At 35.4% G+C, this 25531-nt stretch overlaps 5 protein-coding genes and 1 non-coding gene across 10 annotated transcripts; 3 read left to right on the plus strand and 3 right to left on the minus strand.

Moving 5' to 3' along the window:
• Positions 1 to 101: 101 nt before the first annotated feature.
• LOC105168795 (alpha/beta-Hydrolases superfamily protein) lies at positions 102 to 4700 on the minus strand. Its single transcript, XM_011088948.3, is given in 4 exon segments — positions 102 to 402; positions 404 to 850; positions 1225 to 1384; positions 4070 to 4700. Coding segments are annotated over 4 exon segments (1134 nt in total). The 5' UTR covers positions 4578 to 4700; the 3' UTR covers positions 102 to 383.
• A 95-nt stretch (positions 4701 to 4795) lies between these two features.
• On the minus strand, positions 4796 to 4875 carry TRNAL-CAG (transfer RNA leucine (anticodon CAG)). Its single transcript has one exon. It is a non-coding gene; the product is annotated as a tRNA-Leu (tRNA).
• Positions 4876 to 5327: 452 nt separating this feature from the next.
• On the plus strand, positions 5328 to 8965 carry LOC105168796 (Tetratricopeptide repeat (TPR)-like superfamily protein). 4 transcript variants are annotated; one of them, XM_088883994.1, is made up of 4 exons: positions 5328 to 7690; positions 8390 to 8475; positions 8573 to 8621; positions 8826 to 8965. In XM_088883994.1, the coding sequence occupies exons 1-3, from the start codon at positions 5763 to 5765 to the stop codon at positions 8590 to 8592; spliced, it is 2034 nt and encodes a 677-aa protein (XP_088740120.1). In that variant the 5' UTR covers positions 5328 to 5762; the 3' UTR covers positions 8593 to 8621; positions 8826 to 8965. The 4 variants fall into 4 exon arrangements, 2 of the variants coding, with proteins under 2 accessions (XP_088740120.1, XP_011087251.1); XR_016066863.1 differs by having other exon boundaries at positions 5329 to 7690; positions 8395 to 8475; positions 8826 to 8916; XR_016066862.1 differs by having other exon boundaries at positions 8390 to 8621; positions 8826 to 8925.
• Positions 8071 to 11235, minus strand: LOC105168797 (putative pentatricopeptide repeat-containing protein At3g05240). Its single transcript, XM_088883995.1, has 2 exons — positions 8702 to 11235; positions 8071 to 8394 (listed from the first exon to the last, which is right to left on the minus strand). The coding sequence occupies exon 1, from the start codon at positions 11189 to 11191 to the stop codon at positions 9167 to 9169; it is 2025 nt and encodes a 674-aa protein (XP_088740121.1). The 5' UTR covers positions 11192 to 11235; the 3' UTR covers positions 8071 to 8394; positions 8702 to 9166.
• Positions 11236 to 12660: 1425 nt separating this feature from the next.
• Positions 12661 to 14490, plus strand: LOC105168830 (protein PHYTOCHROME KINASE SUBSTRATE 3). Its single transcript, XM_011088986.2, has one exon. The coding sequence runs from the start codon at positions 12853 to 12855 to the stop codon at positions 14251 to 14253; it is 1401 nt and encodes a 466-aa protein (XP_011087288.1). The 5' UTR covers positions 12661 to 12852; the 3' UTR covers positions 14254 to 14490.
• A 5043-nt stretch (positions 14491 to 19533) lies between these two features.
• LOC105168799 (NAP1-related protein 1) lies at positions 19534 to 25058 on the plus strand. 2 transcript variants are annotated; one of them, XM_011088953.3, is made up of 10 exons: positions 19534 to 19838; positions 20910 to 21032; positions 21150 to 21200; positions 21374 to 21445; positions 21560 to 21673; positions 21756 to 21817; positions 23760 to 23820; positions 23943 to 24002; positions 24137 to 24181; positions 24666 to 25058. In XM_011088953.3, the coding sequence occupies exons 1-10, from the start codon at positions 19707 to 19709 to the stop codon at positions 24735 to 24737; spliced, it is 792 nt and encodes a 263-aa protein (XP_011087255.1). In that variant the 5' UTR covers positions 19534 to 19706; the 3' UTR covers positions 24738 to 25058. The 2 variants fall into 2 exon arrangements, with proteins under 2 accessions (XP_011087255.1, XP_011087256.1); XM_011088954.3 differs by having other exon boundaries at positions 23946 to 24002.
• Positions 25059 to 25531: the final 473 nt, after the last annotated feature.

Raw genomic sequence — 25531 nt, forward strand, 5'->3', positions numbered from 1 at the left:
TCCGTGACCATCTGAAGTACATAATACAAAACAATACATCATGCAACACGACCGATGAACAAAAAGTCTACTGTCTATATGTGAAATTTGATGCCATCTCATAATAAAATTAATAGATCCTGAAAATATTCAAGTGACTGAAAGTCAATTCATTCTCTCAGGTATTACACAAAATGGGATGATATATCCCATGAACTTATTATGTAAATGTTGTGACTCTACATATATCAGGTTCAACATTTTTAATCCACAACATTGTATAATCACTTTGAAAATCATATAAAGGTTGAAGGAAACTGCACTTGCCACTATTTGCTAAACTATCAAATATAGATGACCATTTATCTCCTGTTTTCCACCATTTTGGAAGTGTGAATAATTTCTTAAGCCTTTGATTCAAATCTCCAGCAAAAACCTATATAACTCATCAGCAACAACCTTCGGATACTCTTCTTGAGGAAGAAGAGCACCTGGCACTTCAACAAATTTGCTAACACCTTTTGCTCCTCGGAGAGCTTCCATTTCGGCTTTTGATCTCTTTGGCGAGCCTGAAGTTGACATAACCAAGACAGGAATTCTTCCCTCTAGTCCTGCAAATAGTTCTACAAACTCCTTCCTGGAATTTACTGGATCAAGCAATCCAGTTAAAAAAGCAGCAGGCACATAACGAGCACCTTTCCGTTTGGTAAGCTCATATCTGCTCTCAACAATACTAGGAGTAACATTCTCTGGATCTGCATATACATGGGATTTGTACTGTGATTGGATTGCCTTCTCGTTGCTGACCAGCACATTGTACATCATCCAACCCACAGCAGGAGCCCTCAAGGTGCCTCTTAGAAGGCCATACCTATAAATTCACAAGATAAACGGAGACAAGGTTAAATGGTACAATCATTAGTGAGTTGTAGATTATTACATTCATTTAGGTAAACAAGAAGTCATTACGCATGGTCTCACAGCATCAAGCAAATGCATGACTTTGAAATGGTTTGACTTAAAATTAACAGGATGCAATGCTCTGGATAATATTTTGACTATGTAGGCATCCAAGATAAAATACTTTTAGCCGTAGGACATAATGAGGTTAAATCACATATGATTGTTTCATGGTTAGGGCAGCGATGAACAGTCTGACAAAAGTACAAACCTCCAGATAAAGAATTTTCATCAATAAAAAGTAGGATAAATGAAGTATGCAGAAGGTTCCAGATAATTTTCAACCTAGTCTCCATATTTGAATCTCTACCAAACACAATAGGGAGGGGACCAGCCCAGGTGGGAGCAACAGCAGCAATGGCCTTCGGCTTCAAGAAACCACTTTTTGTAGCCCGAACTGCTATGGTTGCAGCATGCCCTCCTCCAAAGACCACATACTCATTATCTGTGTTGCCAAACAACATATTAGCAGGGGTTCGAGTTTTACCTGGATGTGGTAAAGAAACTACACATAGAAATATAATGACTTTTGCATTGACAACTATATATATATCCCAAACGTACCCAGTTGGCAAAGTGATGATGCATAAGAAGTTACTGTAAGGCAATATGGAAATTTAATAAACCAAAATGAACATATGACTATCAATTGGTCTACGACTATCAATTGGTATGAGAATATTATCTAAGACTATCAATTGTGTCGAAAAAGCATGAGGCCTGCTTATATTCGAGTTGAGCCAAGAATTCATTTGAGGCAAGGCTGAGTTTTTGAACCATTCGTTTAGGCCTGGTCAAATTGTCAATCAGTTATTTTACTGAGGCTGAACGCAAAATAGGCTCAGCACATCTAAATATTACGCATTCTAGTTAGTTTAAACTCAGTGGCCCCATTCACAACACTATTATCATCGATTGAAGAAGATTTTTTTATAGCCATCCATAACTCAACTGCAGAACTCGAGTACAGATACTGAGGGACAACATACATGGGTATCAGTAAAATTAGAAGGTTATGCGAAGGAAAAAAAGGTGCAACTTTCTCAGAACTCTATTGTCAAACAATCTGTAGCAGTCTACCATACACTTCTATTATGTTAATGGCCTGTCCAGAAATATCATGTATAAATTCTGCATATATCAAAACTATTATGTTCATGTACTATCCACAAATATCAAGTGAAATTTTGTCAAGCTCCAAAAGGTATAACACAACATCTAGTCATCCGCTACAACTAGTGAATTTGAGTATCTCGCGAGCCACAACATACACGGATGTATATCAATTAAAGACAATAGCAGTATAGCACAAAGTGCAAGATTGTTCAATGCACAACATTATTTTGAAGGTTACTAATGATAATGCTGCCCTAAACTTGAAAATGATCTCCACTTGATATTATTTCATTGCATAACAAAAATGGCAAGAGAGCAACACTGGCAAATGACAGAATCTTGAAGCTGTGATACGGAAGTGCGCCACCAGATATTTGGGAAGCTCTATCAGATGTAAATAGCCAGTAACTACCATTAAAAGAATTAAAAGATCCCATCATCTCCACCCCATTCCAAATCATCCTAAAGATATCTTCTTTTTCCTGGCATTTAAATTTCCAGCCTTCAGTTATTTATTTCCAAGTGGCTCCATGGGATTTTTTATTTTAGCAAAGCCATAATCCATTTGTTCAAATATCCAGCCATCAAGTACTTACATTTCTTTCTAATCAATATAGTTGTTTCCCATTAATTTAAGCCAGCCATTTGATTTCCCAGCAACATCACAGCCTTCTTGATTACATACTAATCAACTTTCTTGTTGTTTTCACTTTCTCGGTCCCGTTGTCATCTTAGCTTCTAAGCAAAAATTGTGTAAGTACTGTCAGCTGCTGCTGGATGACGTTTTTGCTCCCAATGTCTTTTATGAGAGCAGGGGACATGGATTCGATATCCGTTTAACATTGTAAAGCAAAAATATTAGTAATTAAAACCCATAGTACTCTATTGACTAGGCCCAAGAGTCTCATTCATACTGGATGTGGACAAATTGGTTACACTGGAGATAATGCCACACTGCAAATGGTTTATCAGAGACCTGTGAAAAATCTCATAAAAGCCATAATAAGCTTTGGACTGGTTTGGTTTGTGTAATTAGGCACGATAAGATTGATTATCATGCATAATCACACGTTTGGTTTATAGTATTAGAACCCGGTAATAATTCCATAGCCCGGTCTTAGCAACCCTAATTTGTGGGATAGTGTATCCCAGCTCACTGGGACTAAGGGTAGGATTAATAAATCTCTTCTTTATATGTCCTTCAGTTTTCTTCACTTTTTTCACAAAAATAAGATGGAACCACTTTTTCTCACTTTGGATTTTTCCTTACTTGTAAAATGCATGCATGCTTAAAAGAATGTACTTCAAATTATAATAATTGAATAATAAAATATAATAATAAAAATATTACTTCAACTTTTTTTTTGGACTTTTGAAAAAAAATTAAACATCCGTTCTCTTTCTTTTATTATTATTATTAAATGTCTATAGTGAACTTCTGCTTCATATGGATATAGAAAAAAGGTAAATATTCAACAAGATTATTATTTTAAAAACTGTATTTCAATATTTCAATAAATACAGAGAGGATTTTTATCTTTTGTAACTATTCACAAGCTACAATATTAAAATGAAAAAAAAATGATACCCTTAATATTCTTTTTACATTTAATCATACTTTATAATCCTTTCAACCAAACACCAAACTATATTATTACATGGAATATCACACTTATTAAACCAAACACTATACAATGGATGATGGGATTCATTTTCATTCCATTTCCCATGTCGCACAATCCCATCATGAAGTATAAAATCCAACAATTACTGGCCTATTGGGGTTCATTTCATATTCACAATCAATGGACCAATATCAAATTCCTTGATCTTAAGAACCCAATAACAGACGCTGAATACCAATAGACACTAAAATCAATCCTTATTCCATAAGAAGAAAACTTAATACCAGCAGGGCAGTTGGTAATTCATTGCACACAACCAGAAATCCAAACAACAAATAGATGCGCATCAAGATTCATAATTTTAAGAAGAAATGACCTCAATCACACACCTGCAACAAAGTTGGAAATAGGACTATCAGGGGAACTGACAAAATCCACCAGAAACCTCTCCATAACACCAGCATTATAGTCGAGTTTCGGCCTGTCCGAGTACCCCAGACCGGGCCAATCCACAATAGTCGCACTCCAATTGATCTCACCATTCTTCCCGACAATTTCTTCCGCTACAAGCCTCCACTCCTCAACGGTGCTGACATCAGAAATTGTAGGCACCATAAGAATATTCCTTCGTGGCCGATCATCAGCTCCGTCCTTTTCCAGTCTCTCGAAGTGGATATTCACAGAGTTCCCCTCAAATTTCCATTTCCAGCTGCTGGAGTTGCTCTTGGAAATGGAAGTAGATTTCGATGGAGCAGAGTAGTCGAGCGATGTTGATGCCTTGACCGTAAAGCTTAGGTTTTTCGAGACGCAAAGAGATTGAGGAGAAAAGGGCCGGTTTGATTTGAACGAAAGCGCAAAAGATGACGACGGCAGACGAAGAAATGCAGCGGACGCCATTACTGGAGCCTGGAGGGTAGAATCCAACAGGGTTTATCAAGATTTTCTTGGAGTTGGTGGCGGAGCTCGCGGGAGTTGATTTTTTCAGTATATATATATATATGAATTGGAAAATTAGTTGAAAAATATTTTTGTGGTGGGGTAATTAATTCTTGAAATTTGGATTCATACTATAAAGTCTACGAAAATCTCAAAATAATGAGATTTGTGAAAACAGATGTCAAGAGTGGGATTTGAACCCACGCCCTTTCGGACCAGTACCTGAAACTGGCGCCTTAGACCGCTCGGCCATCTTGACTTGTTGTCACAAGATCGAATATAAAATATATAATTTGCTATCTATTCCCACATTGCTAAGGCCCACCATCGGACAGGCATCTACAAAGACCCAAATGTCCGAATTTACGACATCCATAGTAAATAAGGGTAAGGCCCACTATTGAGCTATGGGTAACTTTAATTAAAATAACTAGTTATCATTCAAAGTAGACATATGATACCATATGTGAATATATAAAAATAAGCCACTTATAATTAATTTCAGACCCTTTTTTATCATACATTTAATTCAATTTTATCATATCACTCGCATAATTCTATACTAAACACCATGTTTACTTCAGCATACGGAATAAAAGGCTTAAATATTAATCTATGATTGATGTTGATGACTACTTGAAAATATTTGGAACAATCTTGATGTGCTTTTTTTGTGTGGTCAGTTGCATTAGATTAATCTATTAGTTTGTTTTGCGTTACCATTATACACAAAAACAAGACAAAAGATGAAGTCACATGGTAAGAAGAGTTGAGTAGCCTCGTCTGCTTTCTCTTTGCTTCTTGATGTGAAGAGGAAGTGCTTCCACACTTTCTCCACGGATTTAGCAAGCTAAATAGAGTTTCTTCTCAATTAATTGCTTATTCGGGCAAAGTTATTGGAGCGTATAAATTTGAGAGATTAACTCTGATAAATAAACACATACAAAAGATAAAACAAACAACGCCCACAAATGTTTTGAAATCATGAAAAGAGGCGCCAAGACAGTGGGACGAACAGCTTTGGTACTAGATTTTGTGGATTTCTCCGAGAACAGCATTCATACAAATGTGGGAATTCGCAGATAAATGAAAGCTCTTCATCTGCAGAAAAAAGTTTGCAGTTTGCAAGGACTATGATTGCATGTAATGAACAGCGCAGAGCATTTCTGCTTGTCGCTATTGAACAATTGCAGAACCCTCAGATCCCTCCAACAGATCCATGCTCACGTCGCGAAGACGGGTATCGATTCCGATCCCCTTGTCGCCGGGAAGCTGCTCCTCCACTGCGCTGTTCATCTCTGTGGGGCACTCGATTATGCTACCCGCCTCCTCCGCTACTCCTCGAATCCCGACCCGTTTATGTACAACGCACTTATTCGCGGCTTCTCTGATTCGGACTTGCCCCAGAATTCAATCTCCACGTTCTCTCTTATGCTCAAGAATATGGATTCCCCAGTTGATAGTTTCTCCTTGGCCTTTACGCTTAAATCTGCAGCGAATATGCGGTGTTTACGGACTGGGATTCAGCTTCACTGCCAGGCTTTGACGCGTGGTCTTGATACTCACCTCTTTGTGGGCACTACATTGATCAGTATGTATGCAGAATGCGAGTGTGTTGGATTCGCGGAAAAGGTGTTCGACGAAATTCCTGAACCAAACGTTGTGACGTGGAATGCCATGGCGACTGCGTTCTTTAGGTGTGGTGATGTAAAAAGTGCAGAGAGAGTGTTTAATTTGATGCCTGCGAAGAACTTGGCTTCTTATAATTTGATGCTCGCCGGTTATACAAAACTCGAAGAGTTTGAGTTGGCAAGGAGGGTGTTCGATGAAATGCCGAGGAGGGATGAGGTATCCTGGAGTACTATGATTGTGGGGTTTGCACAACATGGCTGTTTTGATGAGGCGTTTGGATATTTTAGGGAGTTGCTGAGGGTGGGGATGAGGCCTAATGAGGTAAGCTTGACAGGCGTTTTGTCTGCTTGTGCACACGCTGGGGCACTAGAGTTTGCAAAGATATTACATGGTTTTATTGAGAAAGTGGGATTAGTTTGGATTACTCCAGTAAATAATGCACTTATGGACACTTATTCGAAGTGTGGGAATATAGATATGGCTCGTTTGGTATTTCAGAGGATGCCAGGGAAAAAGAGTATTGTATCTTGGACATCCATGGTTGTGGGTTTGGCAATTCAAGGGTATGGTGAAGAGGCACTCTCTCTTTTTCATGAGATGGAGGGATCTGGTATTTATCCAGATGGGATTGCATTCATTGCTATCCTTTATGCATGTAGTCACGCTGGTTTGGTCGAACAAGGACAAAAAGTTTTTGATAAAATGACCCAAGTGTATGGGATTAAGCCTGAAATTGAGCACTATGGATGTATGGTTGATTTATATGGTCGGGCTGGACAGCTGTTGAAGGCGTACCATTTTGTTACTCAGATGCCAATTCCACCCAATGCTGTTATTTGGCGGACGCTTCTTGGTGCTTGTAGTTTCTATGGCAATGTGAAATTGGCAGAGCAAGTGAAGAGAAGGCTCTCAGAGTTGGATCCTAACAATTCTGGTGATCATGTTTTGTTGTCAAACATTTATGCAGTTGCAGGGAAATGGAAGGATGTTGCAACAGTGAGAAAATCTATGGCTGAGCTTAAGCTGACAAAAACTCCTGGTTGGAGTATGATTGAAGTGGATAAGGCCATTTATACTTTTATAGCAGGTGCAAAACAAGATGATGTGACAAAGGAGGCTTATAAGAAGCTAAAGGAAATAATGCTGAAGCTTAGAGTTGAAGGAGGTTATGTCCCAGAAGTTATCAATGTTTTGCATGATATTCAAGAGGAAGAAAAAGAAGACGCAATAATTACACATAGTGAGAAGTTGGCTGTTGCTTTTGGGATGGCAAGATTGCCCGAGGGTAGCTTCATAAGAATTGTGAAGAACTTGAGAGTTTGCAAAGACTGTCATACTGTGATGAAGTTGATTTCTGAGGTCTATAAATTGGAAATTATGCTGAGAGATAGAAGTCGCTTCCACTCTTTCAAGAATGGCATATGCTCCTGCAGAGATTACTGGTGAATTTGTTTTCTGTCTTGCTCAAATTGATGTTCTTTGGTTACTATTGCCACCTTATATACAGAGAACAGACAACCTTTGAAGCTGACAATCCCAGAGTGTGGAGACATTCATTGCTCTCTTGCGGCCCTTGGAAGATCGTGGCTATAGGAGAATTTCTTGGAAAGTTATTATTTGGTGGATGATGAAAATATGAGCCTGACAGAGTTATGGGGTCCCTATGATTGGAAAATCAGCATAGATGCCAAAGAGGCTTGAAAAGAGCTAAGAAAATAAACAAACATCAAATGATAAATTCTAAATGGACTTTTTATTGCATAATCCAATTTAGCTATAATATGACAACCTGTGTTCGATAAGTCAGAAGTAACACTACGAATGACAAGATGACAGGGAAGATAAATATGTTAAAGATGTCTCTGAAGAAAGGGCTAAACATGGAATTGTTTTCAGCAGTTATACACCACATATTACGCTCCTGTAACAGAAAATAAAAATAATCCCCACAAGATCTTCCAAACTATATGTTTACTCAATAGCTACAAGAGGTAGATATTGTTGAATCTTCCAACAAACCACAAATAAAGCAGACGACCAAAAATATATTACCTCTTTGCCACCAGCATATATCGCAAATTGTTGAAGCGTTCCCTAAGTGCCGCTACCTTAGATCTTGTAATAACAGTATCTTCTTTCAGTACAGCTGTATGGAACAAGAGCACATTTTGGAAAAGTCAGACAGGGTGCAGTTCTCAAACCAGGAGAATATATAAACTGATTTATGGTAAAAATATGAACTTCTCTCCCTTATATTTAGTACTTTTATAGCTGATACCAATTATTCAGAAATTATGACTGTTATTTTTTTATCCCCCAAACAGGAGACTGGCAGACTTTGTAATCAGAATGAGGCTCAATCGCATGACTCAGGTAAAGTATTAACAGAACTGGAAAACTAAACATTAAGGGATAAATGAAAAGCAAAACTTCAACGAAAATTCTACTCATACCCTAGAATAGGCAAGTTCAGTCTCATATTGCTCTGTTCACAGTAGAAGCTACAAGGCAGAATCTTTTATTTGCATGATGCATATGAATCAGATTATGCTATCTCAGTTTGTATGTCTTTTGTAGATGGAGGCTGATTTCAGCAGCAAAGCTGTTTGGAACCGTCTTAAGGCTACTTTTCAAGAATAATAAATATGAAACTGTAAATCCACTTCTCACTTTCCCGCCTTTGGCACTCCTGCATATGATCCAAACCCGGCATTGCTTCAGCAAAATCAAGATGGGAAAGGTTGTGATTTTATCATTGTCACAATGCCACCAGCAAACTCCAAATAAGAGAGATCTTCTGCCATGTTTGGAGTTCTCTGAGATACCCTTTAGCTTCTGAAGATGTAAAAAGGAAACTAGATCAAGGTAATCTCAGGGATGAAGAGTCAACTGACTGAAATCTTTCCGTCAGACTCACATCACTCCGTCAGATAAGAGACAGAGCTTTTTCCTGCCATTTTAGGAACTCTCCGAACAACCATAAAACTTCTATGAGAAATAACTTCACCCCATCTTCCGGCTTCAGCATATATATTGGAGGAAATTACAGAATCTGCAGAGTCATAGGAAGTGTTTAGTTCTGCTATGCCAGTAACTAAGTTCAATCCAAGATTAATGTATCCATGAACTCTGCATGCATTTATTAGCATTCTCCAAACAAGTGCATTCGGTTCCATTGGCATCTTTCGAATAAACATTTGGGCATCTTCAATTTTTCCAGCTCTAGCAAGCATGTCAACTACGCAGCCACAATGCTCAATCTGCGGTTTGATATGGTACACTTCACGCATAACATCATACAATCTTCTTCCTTCATCAACCAGACCAGCATGATCACATGCTGATAGAACCCCGATGAAGGTAACAGAATTAGGAATGAATTTCTTGGCACACATGTGTCTATAAGTAGCCAGAGATTTAACTCCTTCACTATTTATGGCATGACCCACTATCATTGACGTCCATGAGATGACATCTTTCTGCGGCATCCTATCAAAAACAGCTCTAGCTTTTGCCATGCTCCCGCATTTTGCATACATATCAATAAGAACATTTCCCAAAACTATACTTCGTTTTAAGAGTACATTATTCTCCAAAATAGAATGGACAAGAATACCCTGATGCAGTTCCCCTGTATCACGGCAAGCCATAATTATTCCCAGAATGGTTACTTCATCTGGTTCTAAATCTCTGGACTTCATTAGATCTAGTAGCTTTAGAGCCTCTCCAGCAAGTCCATTTTCAACATATGCATGTATCATAGAATTCCAATATTCAATATTTTCCTTTGGTAATTCATCAAAAAGTTTCCTAGCCAACTCCACTTTTCCACATTTTGCATACAAGTTAATCAGGGCTGTCCCTACAGAAACATCAGATCCCAGCCCAATAGATTTGACATGAGCATGGATCATCCTGCCCAAGCAAAGATCTTTGCAAGCGGCACAAGCTGACAACAAGCAACTGAAAGACACTCTATCAACTCCTACGTCTTCAATCCTCATTTTCCTGAACAAGGCAAATGCTTCTGAACAATTACCACTATCAACATACCCCCAAATCATAGCATTCCATGAAATCAAATCCTTCGTCGGCATGTCTCTGAATACACTGACAGCATCAACAACACATCCAAATTTAGCATACAAATCAATAAGCGCGTTACATATTTCAGTATTTCCATCCAATCCTATCTTAAAACAACAGCAATGAAGTGCATTTCCGGTTCTGCATCCTCCAAATTCAACACAACCGGATATCAGAATCACAAAAGTAATATAATTGGGCTTCACATTTGAACCAAAACAACCACCCAACATTTTAACAAACAAGCTCAGACCCACATCAAGATTTCCTCTATTAACATACCCGGATATCATACAATTAACACTAACAACACTTCTCTCCAAAATCGAACCAAACAACACAGCTGCGTAACTCATCCAATTCACAGAGCCCATGTAAAAACTAACAAGACTGTTCAATACATTCACATTGTAATCCAATCCAAGCCTAATAACATGGCAATGTATCGACTTACCTTCAAGAAACGCCTGAGCTTTACTACAAGCTTTAATCAAAGAAGCATAAATGAAAGGGTCGCTACGAAAAGGTGGGCTTCCATTGGCACTTACCACATCAGCCCGCATTTCTTGGAACAAAAACAGTGCCCTTAAAGGGCTTGTAGCTGATGCATGTCTGATCATGAGATTCCATTTACTGGGTTCTTGGATTCGGTGGAAAAGACTGGTGGCATGGGCGAGAGTTGAGGGGTGAGAGAGATAGAGCTTAAGGAGAGAGAGGAGAGTTGATGGGTGCTGAGATTGGAGGCCTGTGGTGATGAGAAGAGAGTGCACTTGGAAGAGTCGAAGTGGAGAGAGGAGATTCGAGGGTCGTTCTTGGAGAAGGAATTGGGCTAATCGAACTTGAAGAGGGCGATTCATCAAATTTTTTGAGGGGTCTGTAGTGCAATGAATGATGAAAGGAGGGGGACTAGCACTCAGAAACATATTCTAAATATAGCCTATGGTTATTTCTAAATAAAATAAATAACGTAATTTATATATATATATTATTTATATTAAATAAAATAAAAGATATTATTAAACTCTTGAGTTTTTTTTGAAGTCACAATTAGGTAAAAGCTGATTTTGATCTTAAAATTTTTTATTTCTTAAATAAATAATTTCTTAGTAGTATGGCTTAGTAGCAATGACATATTTGATGCGTCTTCTTGAGTTTATTTATTTATTTGCATGTGATTAATATTTTTATTTATTTAATTATTATTGTTCAGATTAATTAATATGAAAATCATCCTATTTCAAATCTTTTACGACATGTTTGGTTGACGAAGAATGACATCTTTGTGAGTTAGTAAAGAACCATCCAAAAAAATATTTTTCTTTTTTCTTTAATTTTAAAAAGTCAATACTTTATATTAAAAATATAAAACAAAATTTTTTATTTCGATAATGAGAAGTCGAACTTTTAGATTGATTCGATCCGATTAAGTATCAAAATAGAGTACCGTGATCCTTTACGATAACAGAGAGTCTTGAAGTCACAATAATAAATTTCGAACATCTTAATAATTGAACGTAGAAATTAGAGAATTAAGAAAAAACAATGTGTTATTTGATAGCTAAAATAGCAAATTATTTATAGCTTTGCGTAGCTTCAACGAGTCATATAATAACTAGGCCAGAATCACATAAGGCCGAGTGGAGAGTATCAAGTGAAAGATTTTCTGATATAATTGGATTATTCGTCAATTTATATCACATAAAAAAAAATGACACGAATTGTTGAAATATTTAAGAATTGTATAGTGTAGGTGTGTGGGCATGGAGGCCCCACATTAAACCCTGTGTTGTAAACATGTTGTCAGCTTTCAATCTAACAATTATTTCTACTCGGCTGAAAAGATTGTGAGACCAAACTCTCTCAAGTACTCACAGACCATAAGGTAATTGGAGATCTAAAATCATGAAATTTAATTATGATTTGGACATTTGTGGGCTCAATTCTTGAATGAATGGAGGCTCTTAAATCTTGGTTTCTAGCCACCCCTCCTCACCTATTAGAATTTCATACTTCCTAATAAATGAATATTTCTAAACTCAAGATCATGTAATGAATGTTTATCATTTTCAGTTACAGTCATGACAACAATAATATCAATACTTTATTCACTCATCTCACTGAAACAACTCACTCCCTTCTCTTGGATAGAATGATAAAATGAATCGACTTACGATATTTATAAATTTTCAAAGTTATTGTAAATGTTCGAATAATAATTTGTTTCTTCTTTTTCTTTGGTTAAGTCAGATTCTTTGTAAGAAAAATTATAAAGCAGTAATTCCAAGTTGCATGTGAAATGACAATTATGCCCTTTAACTATTGTAATATACCCAATCACCCCACGCTATGATACACCCACTCACCTACATTTTGCCATGCCTACTTAAGGAACAACTTGTTATGAAGCGAAATGAAAACAAAGCCCTTTCTTTTGTCTGCCGTGAATGTTTTTGTCTTTCTTTCTGATTCGCAACCAATTTCTTCACACATCTGATCAGACAAGCTTCAAGAACTGATCATGGAGACTGATCACGACAACGGGAGCCTTCGTGTCGCCTCGTTTTCTTACTACCTAGACACCGCTAGAGAAAACAACATAGCACACAGGATCTCAGCTCAGGATCGGACTCCTATTCCATTAACCTCAGCAAAAAAAACTAACTCCCCTACCCTAAATCCACCACCCTTTAGCATCAAATTCTCGAAACCAAAGGAAGGTCCTGGTAGCCTCAGTAAAAGTCCTCGACTCGACTCGTTTTCTTACTTCAACAATTCATCAGATCACAACCTTGTTTTTGAGGTTCCAGGCCCTGTCCATGATCCCACTTCTGCATTCAGCTTCTCTAGAGAAATCCCCAAAGACCGCGATCAGATCAGCGTTTTCAGTGCTGACAGGTACTTCAACATGAACCTAACTGAGGTGAAACACGAGTTCAAGAATAAAGGGCCTGGAGTAGGATTGAATATCGGGCAGAGAACTCCGAGCTTGTGTTCTGAAGGAAGCAGCTGGAATAGCCAAACAGGCCTGTTACCTCATCTGCAAATGCAAACTAAGCAGAAAAAGGCAGTTGGCAGGAATTTCTTGACAGGATTTGGCTGCAGGGGACCTTGTTTTGACAGGAAATCTGTTCACATCAATGAAATTGTCGCAAGCTACGCCTCAAACCGTAGTCGAGCTGGATCAGAACGCACCGATCGACGTGCAATATTAGCGCCGGTTTCCGATCCTGGAACTGAAATCCTGCCAGTGATGATCAATAATCAGCTGCTGAGAGTTGAACAGTTAGACGAAGCAAGGCATTCGATCGATGTTTTCGGCTCTGCGACATCGCTGAAACGAGATAACATAGCCGCAAACATGGAGAGGAAACTCTCCATGCTGACTTGGGATGCTATTCCCAGATCAGGCCAGAACCTGTCAACTTCAAGCACCACTATCTGTGATGATATGGCCAGTGATGCCAGTTCTGACTTATTCGAGATCGAAAAAGCATCAGGGTCCATGTACACGGTGCTGAAATCGCAACAAGAAGACGATGTTTCCGTCATTTCCCATTATGCACCAAGCGAGGCCAGCATCCAGTGGAGTGTGGTCACAGCCAGTGCTGCAGACTACTCTGCTCTTTCTGATTACAACGACGAGATGAACGTCAGCGTTTCCGGAGACATGATAGTCTCAAGGAGTTATAATGTGGCTGATAGAAGCTCAGAGACCAGAAGGGAAGGGGTTAAAGAGGGACAAAAGAACCGGGCCGGCGGGCTTTTGGGATGCAAGAGCTCTAAAGCGGTGGAAGTTGCTGAAAATGTGTGCTGTAGGAGTAATGAGAAGACAAAGAATCAGGGCCTGGATTTGTCTGTATCATTTGGGAAATCACAAGCAAGTAGAGGCAGGGTGAATGATCTTGCTATCCATAATTAGAGCGTTGATGAACATTATGTGTGTGGATTTGATCTATTGATGGAACAAATTAAGTCTGATATTTGTGTGTTTTCTTACTACATAATCCATGCTTTGTATAAGTTGTTATACAGTGGGAATGAAAACTTATCTACTTCTGAAGGGTTTTTTGGAGATGACAATTGTTTAATTATCATGGTCCAACATTTCTGTTCTTTTCCATGTTGTCATGCATGCATATATATATCTGAAAAGTTTAAGCTCTTCTTGTCACTAAGGATTTTTCATCCCACTTTACTATCATATAATGATGTCACCCAACGCGTGTATGTATTTCACTTTTCAATTTAGAGTATTTTCAAAAAAGGACTGCCATTTTTCCCTTTCCAGGAAGATTCTGAGTAATATAATGGTTGCATTGGGTGCAAAAAACCATGTAATATATATTTTTACACGCATACCTATATATAAATTCGAGTTTATGGAGTAGAAATGAGTTGTACGTACCCATGCATGCATGTATCCAGACAAAAATGTCTCAATTTAAATCATTTATTCTAATTTTCTGTTTCATATTATATTCCATATAAAGTATTTGCATAATATAAAGTATTCCATATAATTTAAATTACGAATTATTCAATGTGCTTGGTTCGCCATAATATACACGTCGTGGGCATTAATATTTGATATAGACTAGGTACAAGTGACTGCATGTAGAGCCATGGTTTGCAACATTGAATAATTCCCAAACTGTCTTTTCACAAGGAAAGTTCCTTATCAAATTGGTTAACAAAATTATTCAATGTTTTAAGTCTGTGATATAATTCTAATTCAATTCAAATTTGATCCAACTTGAACTAATTATATGATAATTATAACACAATTGTCGTGTAATTAGTGTATAGTTCATGAAAACTGACCAATCACATGACAAGTGTATTACACCTACTTTATGTTTAATTTGACTTGAACAAACCTGATTTGGATAAAAAAAAATCTTACAGATCTATTTTCAAGCAAAACGTGATTATATTTCAATTCTGCACTATTTTAAATTGTGAGTTCGTGTTTGTCTGACATTTTTCTATGGGATTTGACCATAAAACTTTTAAAAAAATTCATTCTATCACATTTTTTCATATAAAAAGATTATTATTTAAATTTTCCGTTCCATAAAAAGAAAACCAACCACATAACACATGTTATGAAGATAGAAAAAGGTGAAGTAGTAGTAGGTAGTGGTAGAATTAATTAAGACAAGATGATGATGAGGATGAGGATGAGGTCCCGGAATAGGAATGTTTCTGAAGAAGGGCCAGTTTAGGTTGGACATCACTGTCATAGTAAAGAATGTAGGTATCAAGGTTTCTGTTCAGAACATGCAATATTAAAGCTTGTAATGGACCACTATTGCATCATTTCATAAATTACAACCACCGTCTCTCAAATTTAACATAATTATAAATATCTTTTGTTATTTAAAAAATTAAAAATATTTTCCTAATTTTAATGTCTATTTAAGTCGTTAGCATCTATTAAATTTTTATTCAATTTTCATAATAAATTGATCAAAATACTCTTTTGAATTATGAATTATATATATAGATATATTATTTTTTTCTAAAATACTTTCGTGGACTAATATGCCCCTATATATTATTTATTTTACCCATCCTCATTTTTTTATTTTAATTTTTTTTTAAAAAGATCAGCAAGGATAAAGCATTGGTGTCCATATTATTATAATTTTTTAAGTAATGAGGGGGTGTTTATAATTATGTCAGATATCAAGAAAAATAATTGTAATTTTACCTATTAATTAATATGGAGGTATATAAGCAGTTGACTGAACTTTCTATTTTAAAGCTTATTGTATCTCTTATTTTGTTTAAATCTTTTTTGCATCTTCTATTTTATTTAATATATACACGTCATATGAGCCAAATATTTAAAAAAAAATAGGACGTAATGTTTGTACACATAATGTGTTTTATATATTAAATAAAATAAAGAACTCAATATAATTTAAAATAGAAAATCGAATTGTATAAGTGGCTGATGGATGATGTATCATAAATCTTGTGATCGTCTACAAAGTAGTAAAAAATTTGGTCCCTACAAATATGGTTGCTCTTGTATGGTGTTAGGGGAGTGATCATTGACGCCCAGTTTCTTATTTTTATTTAATTCTCGACAGACATATTAAATATATAGACGTACAATGTTTATAATTTTGGGATGTTATTAAATTTTACAGTCATTTCATAAGGTTAGGACTTAGGATGTTCGCCTATGATTGTTATAGAATATTATGTAGTAATTATTCGTTGAGGGGTAGTAAGATATGGAATTATTTAATTTGTCATGAACACTTAAAATTCCGATGCTTATATATATAGTTAGTAAATTATAAGTGATTCTTTTTAAATTTGATATAATTATAGGACAAAATGTATAAAATTCTTCTATATTTTAAAAAGTCGGCTAAAAATCCCTTTCTATTTTAAAAATTTACTAAACCCCCCCTGTGTTTATTAAACGTAGCTCAATTGCCGCATCTCCGTTAAATCTAACTAACGGTGTTAATTTTTTAATACTATGACCGTTATACTCTTACTTAAAATATATAATTTCTTATTTTAATGACCATTAGATATTTTTTGATTAAATATTGATCGTTAGATCTAATCAATTAATCTCAACCGTTATACTTAAAAGAAATGAAAGGTTTAGATTTAACAAATTATTTAACTTATATTATATATAAACTAATCTAAAATTAAAAAAATATAGTATTATTATATATATAAAAAAGACTAACTACCCCACCCCACCCCCTTACCCCCGCATCCCATCTCCGTCGAGTTAGAATTGAAGGCGAATTCTTCAAATCGTCGGATCTTCACAAATATTTTAGTCAAATAAGTGAGATTGGACTCATTAGAATTATCTTGAAGAGACTAGTCTCATGGAGGCAGTCTTAAATCGAGATTTGATTGGACGACGACAAATCAATGCCAAACATGTTCGTCGGTCGTGGCTTGAGCCCAGTCTCTCCGATTGACGAAAACTCAAATGTTTATTTTGAAAAGAGAATTCGAATGGTACCATTGGCGTCTGAAAACTTAGAAACAAGTTTCTGGCGAAAAAGGGCGAAACCTGTTAAGTTTTTTTTAAAATTTTTTTAATTAATTTTAATTATATTAACTAAAATATATTTTAGTTAATTAAGAATATTTTAAATAATTATAATAATTAAATACTTTAGCTAATTAAGAATAATTATAATAATATTTATTATAATTAAATACATATTTTAATATTAAAAATAATTTTAGATTTAACAATTATAAAACTATTTGAATTTAAATATAATTTAATTTAATATTTAATATTAAATATGATTTAATATTTTAATTTAAATTATAAAAAAATACAAAAACAAAAAGGGCATTTTAGTAAAAAAAAAATACCTAAGAAAAATGTCAAAAACTGTTAAAAAATACCCCCACATGTACAAAAAGCGCGTGTAATGTACCGTCCATTGAATTACTAATGGAATGAGTGTTTGTTGCTGAATTTTACAAAATACATGGGGGGTTTAGTATATTTTTAAAACAGTAATGAGTTTTTAGCCGACTTTTTAAAACAAATGGGTGTTTTATGCATTTTTATCCCATATTATAAATATTTTCATTGTTTAAAAAATTATAAAAAATTAAAAAAATTAAAGGTTTTAATTTGTATAAAATAAAATAGAAAATAGTATTCGAGAGGGAATTAGATATTCTCATAATTACCATTTATTTATTTTTTATTAAAAAACGATCCAGGAAGAGAACTGTCCTTCACATCTATGAACTTGGTGAGGAAACATCATATGACATCAACAAAAATAAACATTTTACACTCAACTCATTAATATTTATTATTTCATGTGAACTAATAAACTTACAACCTCAGGGAGATTTGTTTGAATTTACATAATGGCCCTAAAAGTTTGTCCAATTTATAAATCTGGCTTGAAATTTAATATTTGTTGCATATCATAATTGGGCACCATTTGTGGGCTATGGTGTCGGTATTAGGCCAACTTTAGGGCCTGTTTGGATAGAAATATCAATTATTGGAACAACATATGAATCAAACAAATTTTTTGCTTGGATGTCTCTAGGAAACTTTTTGTTTGTTTGGAAGCTAAAGTTATCTACACAGTCTTGTGTATGGGCAAATTTAGTTTTTTTTTTCCTTAAAAATAAAAAATAAAAAATAAAATATTTTTTTAATCACATTTTACTCTAAAAAGTATATATATATATATATATACATTTTTACTTTTTTTTCTTATTCATTTCAGGACTTATAATTAGGCAAAAAAAATTAAAAAATTGTGATCATTTAACTAAACCACCCAAAAATTGACTTGTTTATGAGCTTCCAACTTATTTATAATTTTTTGATATCATGGGTTTACATTTCCTTAGATCATCACTTTTTGTGGGATTAACTTTTTTTTTTTTTTTTTGAAATTTTGAATTTTTATTTGATAAAATATTCAATAGTGTTTTATAAGTTTTTAAAAAAAGGAGCTCGTAAGATCTAAAAGTAGGATTTTGAAAGCTTATAAGTTCCTTTTAAAAAATATTTTTAGTTTTTAGTCCTTTATTTTGTTAGGATTGCAAAATTAATCCTCTACTTTTAAAAATTTTGGATTAAAAGACATATTTGACAGAGAATTTAAAACAGATCGAAAAGTGTCACATGTATTTATGTGTCGGTTAAAAATTACACTTCTCGCCTTATTTGTTATTTTTGGTTGAAGTGAAATCTTATCATGTAGGAACTATATTTTTATAGGAATGATCGTTCGTACAATTTGTCATGCATTAACTCACCTCTTATTTACAATCAGTAATTTGTGACACAACAATACTAAATTTTAAAATATCAATTATACTCTTAAATATTTGTGTTAATATAATTACTTTTTTATTTTAAATAATTCATGTTATTTTTTGATCGTTAATATACTATCATATTTATTTTCTAATTTTACTTGTGTTAATTACTTAATTTATTTTTATAATATATATTATATTTATCTAATTATATTAATAACTATTACGTGCCACGATGGACAGTGGAAAAATAAAATGCAGCCAAATCAGGACTAAGAAATTATAGTAGATTTCCTTTTTCTACAAAAACCAAAATTGTGAAAAATACCCATTTTTTTATTCATATTTGCTTTTTAACCCCCCTTTACTGCCTATTTATTTCCAACCCACTGTCTTTTTGTGCAGTCACCACAACCCTAATTCCTTTTATTTTTGTATCTCCTCTGCCTTTTGCATTGAACTCTCTCTCTCTCTCTTGAGGGTTTATTTAGGGTTTAAGCAGAGGTGTCGCAAACAATCGAAACCCACCCAAATTTCTCTCTTTCCTCTACAGTTCTAGGGCTGGGACGAGAAATGGGAGTAGACAAAGGGAAGAAGCAGAAAGTGGGAGAGGTGAAGGAAGAGAACGGCGGGACCGAGCACATTGACAGAGAGCTCGTTCTCTCAATCGAAAAGCTTCAGGAAATTCAAGATGAGCTTGAAAAGGTATTCAGTTTCGTTTATTGATTTATCAAGAGAGGAATTTTTTATTGCGAAAAGTTCAATCTTTCTTTTGTTTTTAAAGATTTTATGGTGTTTCTGAACCGAGCCGAGAAGCACTTTTTTCATGTGAGGTGTCTCCGATTGTGTGTTCAACCAGTGAAGAGACTGCGGATTTGATTCAATGCGGTGGTTATCAGTCGAACAATTTTATCTGTAATTGGTGTTAAAAGGGCTTTTGTGGAAGACGAGTCAATGGGTGAATCGTAAACGTGGTGGCCTGAATCATTTGAGTACCAATTGTGAATGGAAGAGAAGATACACTAGCTTTTCCTAGTGGATTCCTTAGGGTGGAACAGAATATATTAGCTTTTTCTGTTGGACACTTTTCCTGAAATTTGAAAATAATAAAGCTTTTCCAAAATTTAATTACTTGGGGGTTAGCATTTCTTGTTCAAGCATGCTACTTCTTAGGAGATGAAAAAGGATCAATTACAAAGTGAATTTTTAATTGATAAAGTCTGCACTTTGTTGGCCAGCACCTCTATTTGCACGAACTATGCACGATACTTAAGTTTTGTGATGATTTCAATTTTATATATTGTATGCTCAAGAATCTGTGTAATTATTAATTAAAGTTTCTGATTTCTTGATTCCACATTCTATGTTATGCAGTTAGGATTAAAAGATATTCTCTTATGTTTCACAACTAAAAAAGTTGTGAGTTTTACATTTGCGAGTCTGTAGTCTATATCCAGGATTTAGATGTGCTTTACAGTGTTTTCTTGCCTATGCTAGCTTCTGTTCATGCTTGTGGGCAGAGAAAAATCTAGGTGTTCGTCCTACAAAGGTGGTAGTGCTTGTATCTTTGTCATAATTATTTCTCCAGGTTGTATACAGGAGTTTCTGGTGTTCAAGTGAATTAATTTTTATGTTTGCTTGCCAGACATTAAGTCGTTTTCACTCACAAATCTCCTTTGCTTGGGTATTTGTTCATTTGCTTTGCTCTAATGAGATCCATATTTAACCTGCAACTGAAGCTAGATAACAAGTTCTTTCACTTTCCTTTGCTTTCAGATCAATGAAGAAGCAAGTGAAAAAGTTTTGGAAGTGGAACAGAAGTACAATAAGATACGCAAGCCTGTCTATGATAAGCGAAATGACATCATAAAAACCATTCCTGACTTCTGGTTGACTGCGGTGAGTGATCTTTTCTGACTAGTTCTTTAAGGAAAAGGTACAGATAGTGCTTGTTAGTTCATCCAATGTTTGAAGATGTGTCGTTTCCTCTGATTCACATATTCCCTGATCTTGCAGTTCATGAGTCATCCTGCTCTCAGTGAGCTTTTAACTGAAGAAGACCAAAAGGTTTTCATCTTTCTCCCTTCAGTTCCCCAAGAAAAGGAAAACATGGGAATAGTTATAATGTTCTTCCTTTACAGTCTTCATGCAGTGGTTTTTACAACATTGGTTTTTACATAATTTCAACACTTCATATGTATTCTCTCTAATGTTTAGTTGTTTCCTTTTGCTTGTGTTAGATTTTCAAGTATTTAAGTAACCTGGAAGTGAAAGATTGTGAAGATGTCAAATCTGGTTACTCCATTGCATTTGTGAGTCTTCATCTTTTACCCTGTTTTTCGGAGTCCCCTTAATTGGAAATGCTGTTGTTGCATCTAGTTTATGTGAAATTCTAAAGTTTTGGGATCATCTTCTTTCCCCTTCAGCACTTCAAGCCCAATCCTTATTTTGAAGATACTAGGCTCACAAAGACCTTTACCTTCCTCGAGGAGGGAACAACAAAAATCACAGCAACATCCATAAAGTGGAAAGAAGGGATGGTAAGCTTCCACATACAGGTTGCTGCATTTCATGTCTCTGTTTCCTGGGTTTTGAATCTATGTGCATGTCTGTCATTTGAAGGGCATTTCTAATGGCGTAGCTGAAGAGAAGAAAGGAAACAAGCGATCTCATGCTGAGGAAAGGTTGGTTCCGTATGTTTTCTTTTCGCTTTCTATTATTTTCGCTAATTGTATGGTAAAGCAGAGCTGAGTAGCAATCATTCTCCAACAATATGTTCACCTGAACCACTGTCAATGGAATTGATTAATGATGATAATCTACGTGAAAAATTGTCGCTATAAACTTGCTAAGATTCAGCACAAAATAATGTCCATTTGTTTTCTGGACAAGGAATGGTTGTGACTCCTTGCATGAGGCTACTGAACTCACAAGATTATGGCCAGTTGAATCTGGTTAAAATGGGATAAAGACCAGGAAACCAGTAAATTGATGCTCTAAAAAGATTTGGTTTTCAAGAAAGAAAAAATGTTATAGCTAAATACTCACGGTTAGACATCCTATTTTATGTTACTAGAATGTTGTTGTTGCTTAGTTCCACGGAATTGGCTCATCTGGAAGCAGATGAAATGTAATGTTTTCTTTGAGCACAGCCCAGTGGTCAGATTCTTGTAGTTACTGAATATGATAATTTATTTGGCTTCATTGGTCCACATTTTGATATCTAGCCTGAATTAGCACAAATATTAGGGGAGACTTATTAAAAAGTTTTGAACTTGGAAACAGTTGTTGGAAAGGATTCTCAATCACCCAACGTACTTTATAAAGGGTACTTTTCTAAAGGCAAATTTCTGTGTTGCAAAGGGGTGGCTTTTGTGTGCATCCCATGAATGAAAAATGAAAATATTGTGGAGAAGTCTTTCCTAGGAATTACTTATTTGTCCAGGGTTACATTCTGAGTGCTCCCTTTGTCTGGACCTCTATGCCTTTGAGATGGAAATTCACCAGTATGTGCATGCTATACATATTTTCTTTCATTTAAGTTTGTTCACTCAGTGTTTTTGTTTGTTTTATAGCTGCCTAACTTATGTGCTTCAAATAGGTTGAATCTTTCTTCTACATTTTGTTGCAAATGGAATCGAAAAGCAAAAGAAATGAAAATCTTACTACCGATTCTTTTATAACAAGATAAGTACTAACTTATACAACATTTTCATTGTAATTAATTAGCCTTTGACAAATAAAATATATGTGATTTGACAGATACATCCTGTACTTGCCTTTTACTCATATTTCTCCTAAGTATAAATATTTCTTATTCTTACTCACATCCAAGATTGGTCAAACATAGGCATCACTTTTGTTGTGGAAGGTACTTGTTGAGGAAACCCTTAACCCTGTGGGATAAGCAGATACTGCCGATGTAGTTTTCATTGTTGTTAAAAGTTATCTTTTCCATATTATAAGTTTCCCTAGGGCATGAAGCTAATCACAAAGAAGGAATGTGGTCCTCTTTTTGCTGTTTGAAGCGAACAGCTTCAGGATTAATGGAGTCTCAAAAAATGTCTGAACATCACCGTCTAAATTCTGTTTAACAGAAGAAATGCCATTGACCATTCTGATTCTTATCACCTTAATAGTTGGGTGGTGTTTTTGTGTCAGCTGATATATATGTATAAGTATTGCAATCAGGTTTTGCTCTTGCTGAAAGCCTGAAAGTCGCTGTTGAAAGTTTCAGTGATGTGCACGTATGAAAATTCTATGCTGGGAGATAAAATGGACACCATCTGCCAAACGGCATTGGTGTCTAGATGTGCCTCATGCATTAACAGCCACTTGCTTCTCTGTAGGACAGGAGCATATATTAATCAACTATCCTATTCTATATTTGTCATTTTATTCCTCTGATGGAAAAATAGATTTCACGTTCATAACCTGTAGTCAATGCCTTACCTTGAAACTAAGGTCCTTTTGTGCCTCAGTTTGGCCGATCATACACATTTTCTCAATCATACTTGCATAATTTTCAGGGGATAAGCTGAATTACTTAGAAAACTGTGGGCTATTTGTATTCCTAGTTTCCACTTCGTTCTTGCGTTCTTACTTAAATAACACTGTGAAATGCAGCTTCTTTTCGTGGTTTAGTGACACCCAGCATAGTGGTGATATTGATGAGATTCAGGATGAGGTAATTCTGTCTCAAGCAGATTGTCGCACGAACTTGAGATTATTTTTAAATCACTACATAAGCTTGATGCTTTTCTTACAAGTAACACATTTTTGTATATGGTGAACCTTGTTTTCTTGTAGCAGGTTGCTGAAATCATCAAGGATGATTTGTGGCCAAATCCTCTCACATATTTTAACAATGTACAGTTCCTCCTTGACTTGTAGCTTTCACTTTTTTTATTTATACATGTTAATGGAATTCTCAATTTTAAATCTGAAGTGCTTGTTAACTGTCTATTTTAAATTTCTTGGTATTTTGAATATCTTTGTTGTAGGAGGCTGATGAAGAGGAATTTGAAATGGTGGATGAGGATGATGAGGTAATCTGAGAAAATTGCCTTATATTTTCTTGCTTCTTACTTCTTACTTCTGCACTCTTTTGTCGTAGATAGGTTATGAACTATACTACTATTTTGGTGAATGGTACATAAATTCCTCTATTGCTCAGCATGCCTGTTACTATTGCGTTCTTAGTCGATTATCCTTTCATTTTTTAATTTATGTAAAATTATACAGTATTATCATGTGTTGCTTCTACTAGAGCTACTTTATTTGCTTTTCAGACTATGTATGAAAACCTGATCTGAATGTAACTATTAGCTGATTAATGTCTGCCAATTGTATAGAAAAATGTGAAAGGTTGGCACCATCCGGGTGAAACACAAACGAAATGTCACTATAGATTTGAAATCTAGCTCTCGAAATCCTCCAATCGAAACACAAGATTCTAGCATTTCTTGATATTTGAATAGCATCGGGAAACCTTGTAATGTAATCCACTGATTCTTTTCCTCATTAATGCAGGACAAAGATAGTGATGGATCTGAAAATGATGATGATCAGGATGACGAAGATGATGATGGCGAAGAAGATTAAACAAGTGAGGCTACAGAACTCTTTCAGAAAGTTAACTATCATGGTTTTTTCTCCACTATCAACAGTGTCTGTAAACAGGTTAGAGGTTTCTGAGAGGAATAGAGTTGAAAACTATCGACTTTGTTTAAACCCTAGTCGTCTTGCTGAACTTTCGTACTGTCTGTCCCCCCTTAGAAGTCCTATATTAGTTTCCTGTTTTTCATGGGGTTGTCGAAATGGGATGTCTCGTGTCGACTGAGACGCGTTTAGTCAATATTGCTATGGCCATTCAGAATATAGCTAACTTATTATCTTTTAGTGTAAAGCTGGTTTTGGGTCCTATTCATTGATCAATTCATGTCCCTTGTGTTTTTATCGCCATCCTACTTTAGGGTTCGGATTAGGTGCCTGCCAAATATTTGAGGTTCTATTCATGGCTTGCTGTGTGAGCGTAGGATTTCCACCCACCCATGATAGCGCACCTGGTAGCAAAGGATTCTACCGGTCGGTGGATGATCAGATCAGGTGGTGCCAAAACCACTTGTGGGTTGCAGCTGCATCATCTTTAATTTTTAAAATATAATTCATTTAACAAATGGATACGATATGATATCTAAATTAGCGATGTTAATATACTTGATGTGTGTGTAAATTTCTAAAATAAAATTCATTTGTACACTATTGGCTACTCCTTGAAGGGGTGAAATAAAAACCCTTCAACCAATATTTTCACATTAAAAGTTTCAACAGGATGAACACGATTCATCCTTGAACCTACCTAAGACCGGAAAAGAAAAAATCATTTTATTTCTTGC

Source organism: Sesamum indicum, linkage group LG8, assembly GCF_026168435.1.
Source record: "Sesamum indicum cultivar Baizhima isolate 11 linkage group LG8, ASM2616843v1, whole genome shotgun sequence".
In the NCBI taxonomy this organism is placed as follows: Eukaryota; Viridiplantae; Streptophyta; class Magnoliopsida; order Lamiales; family Pedaliaceae; genus Sesamum; species Sesamum indicum.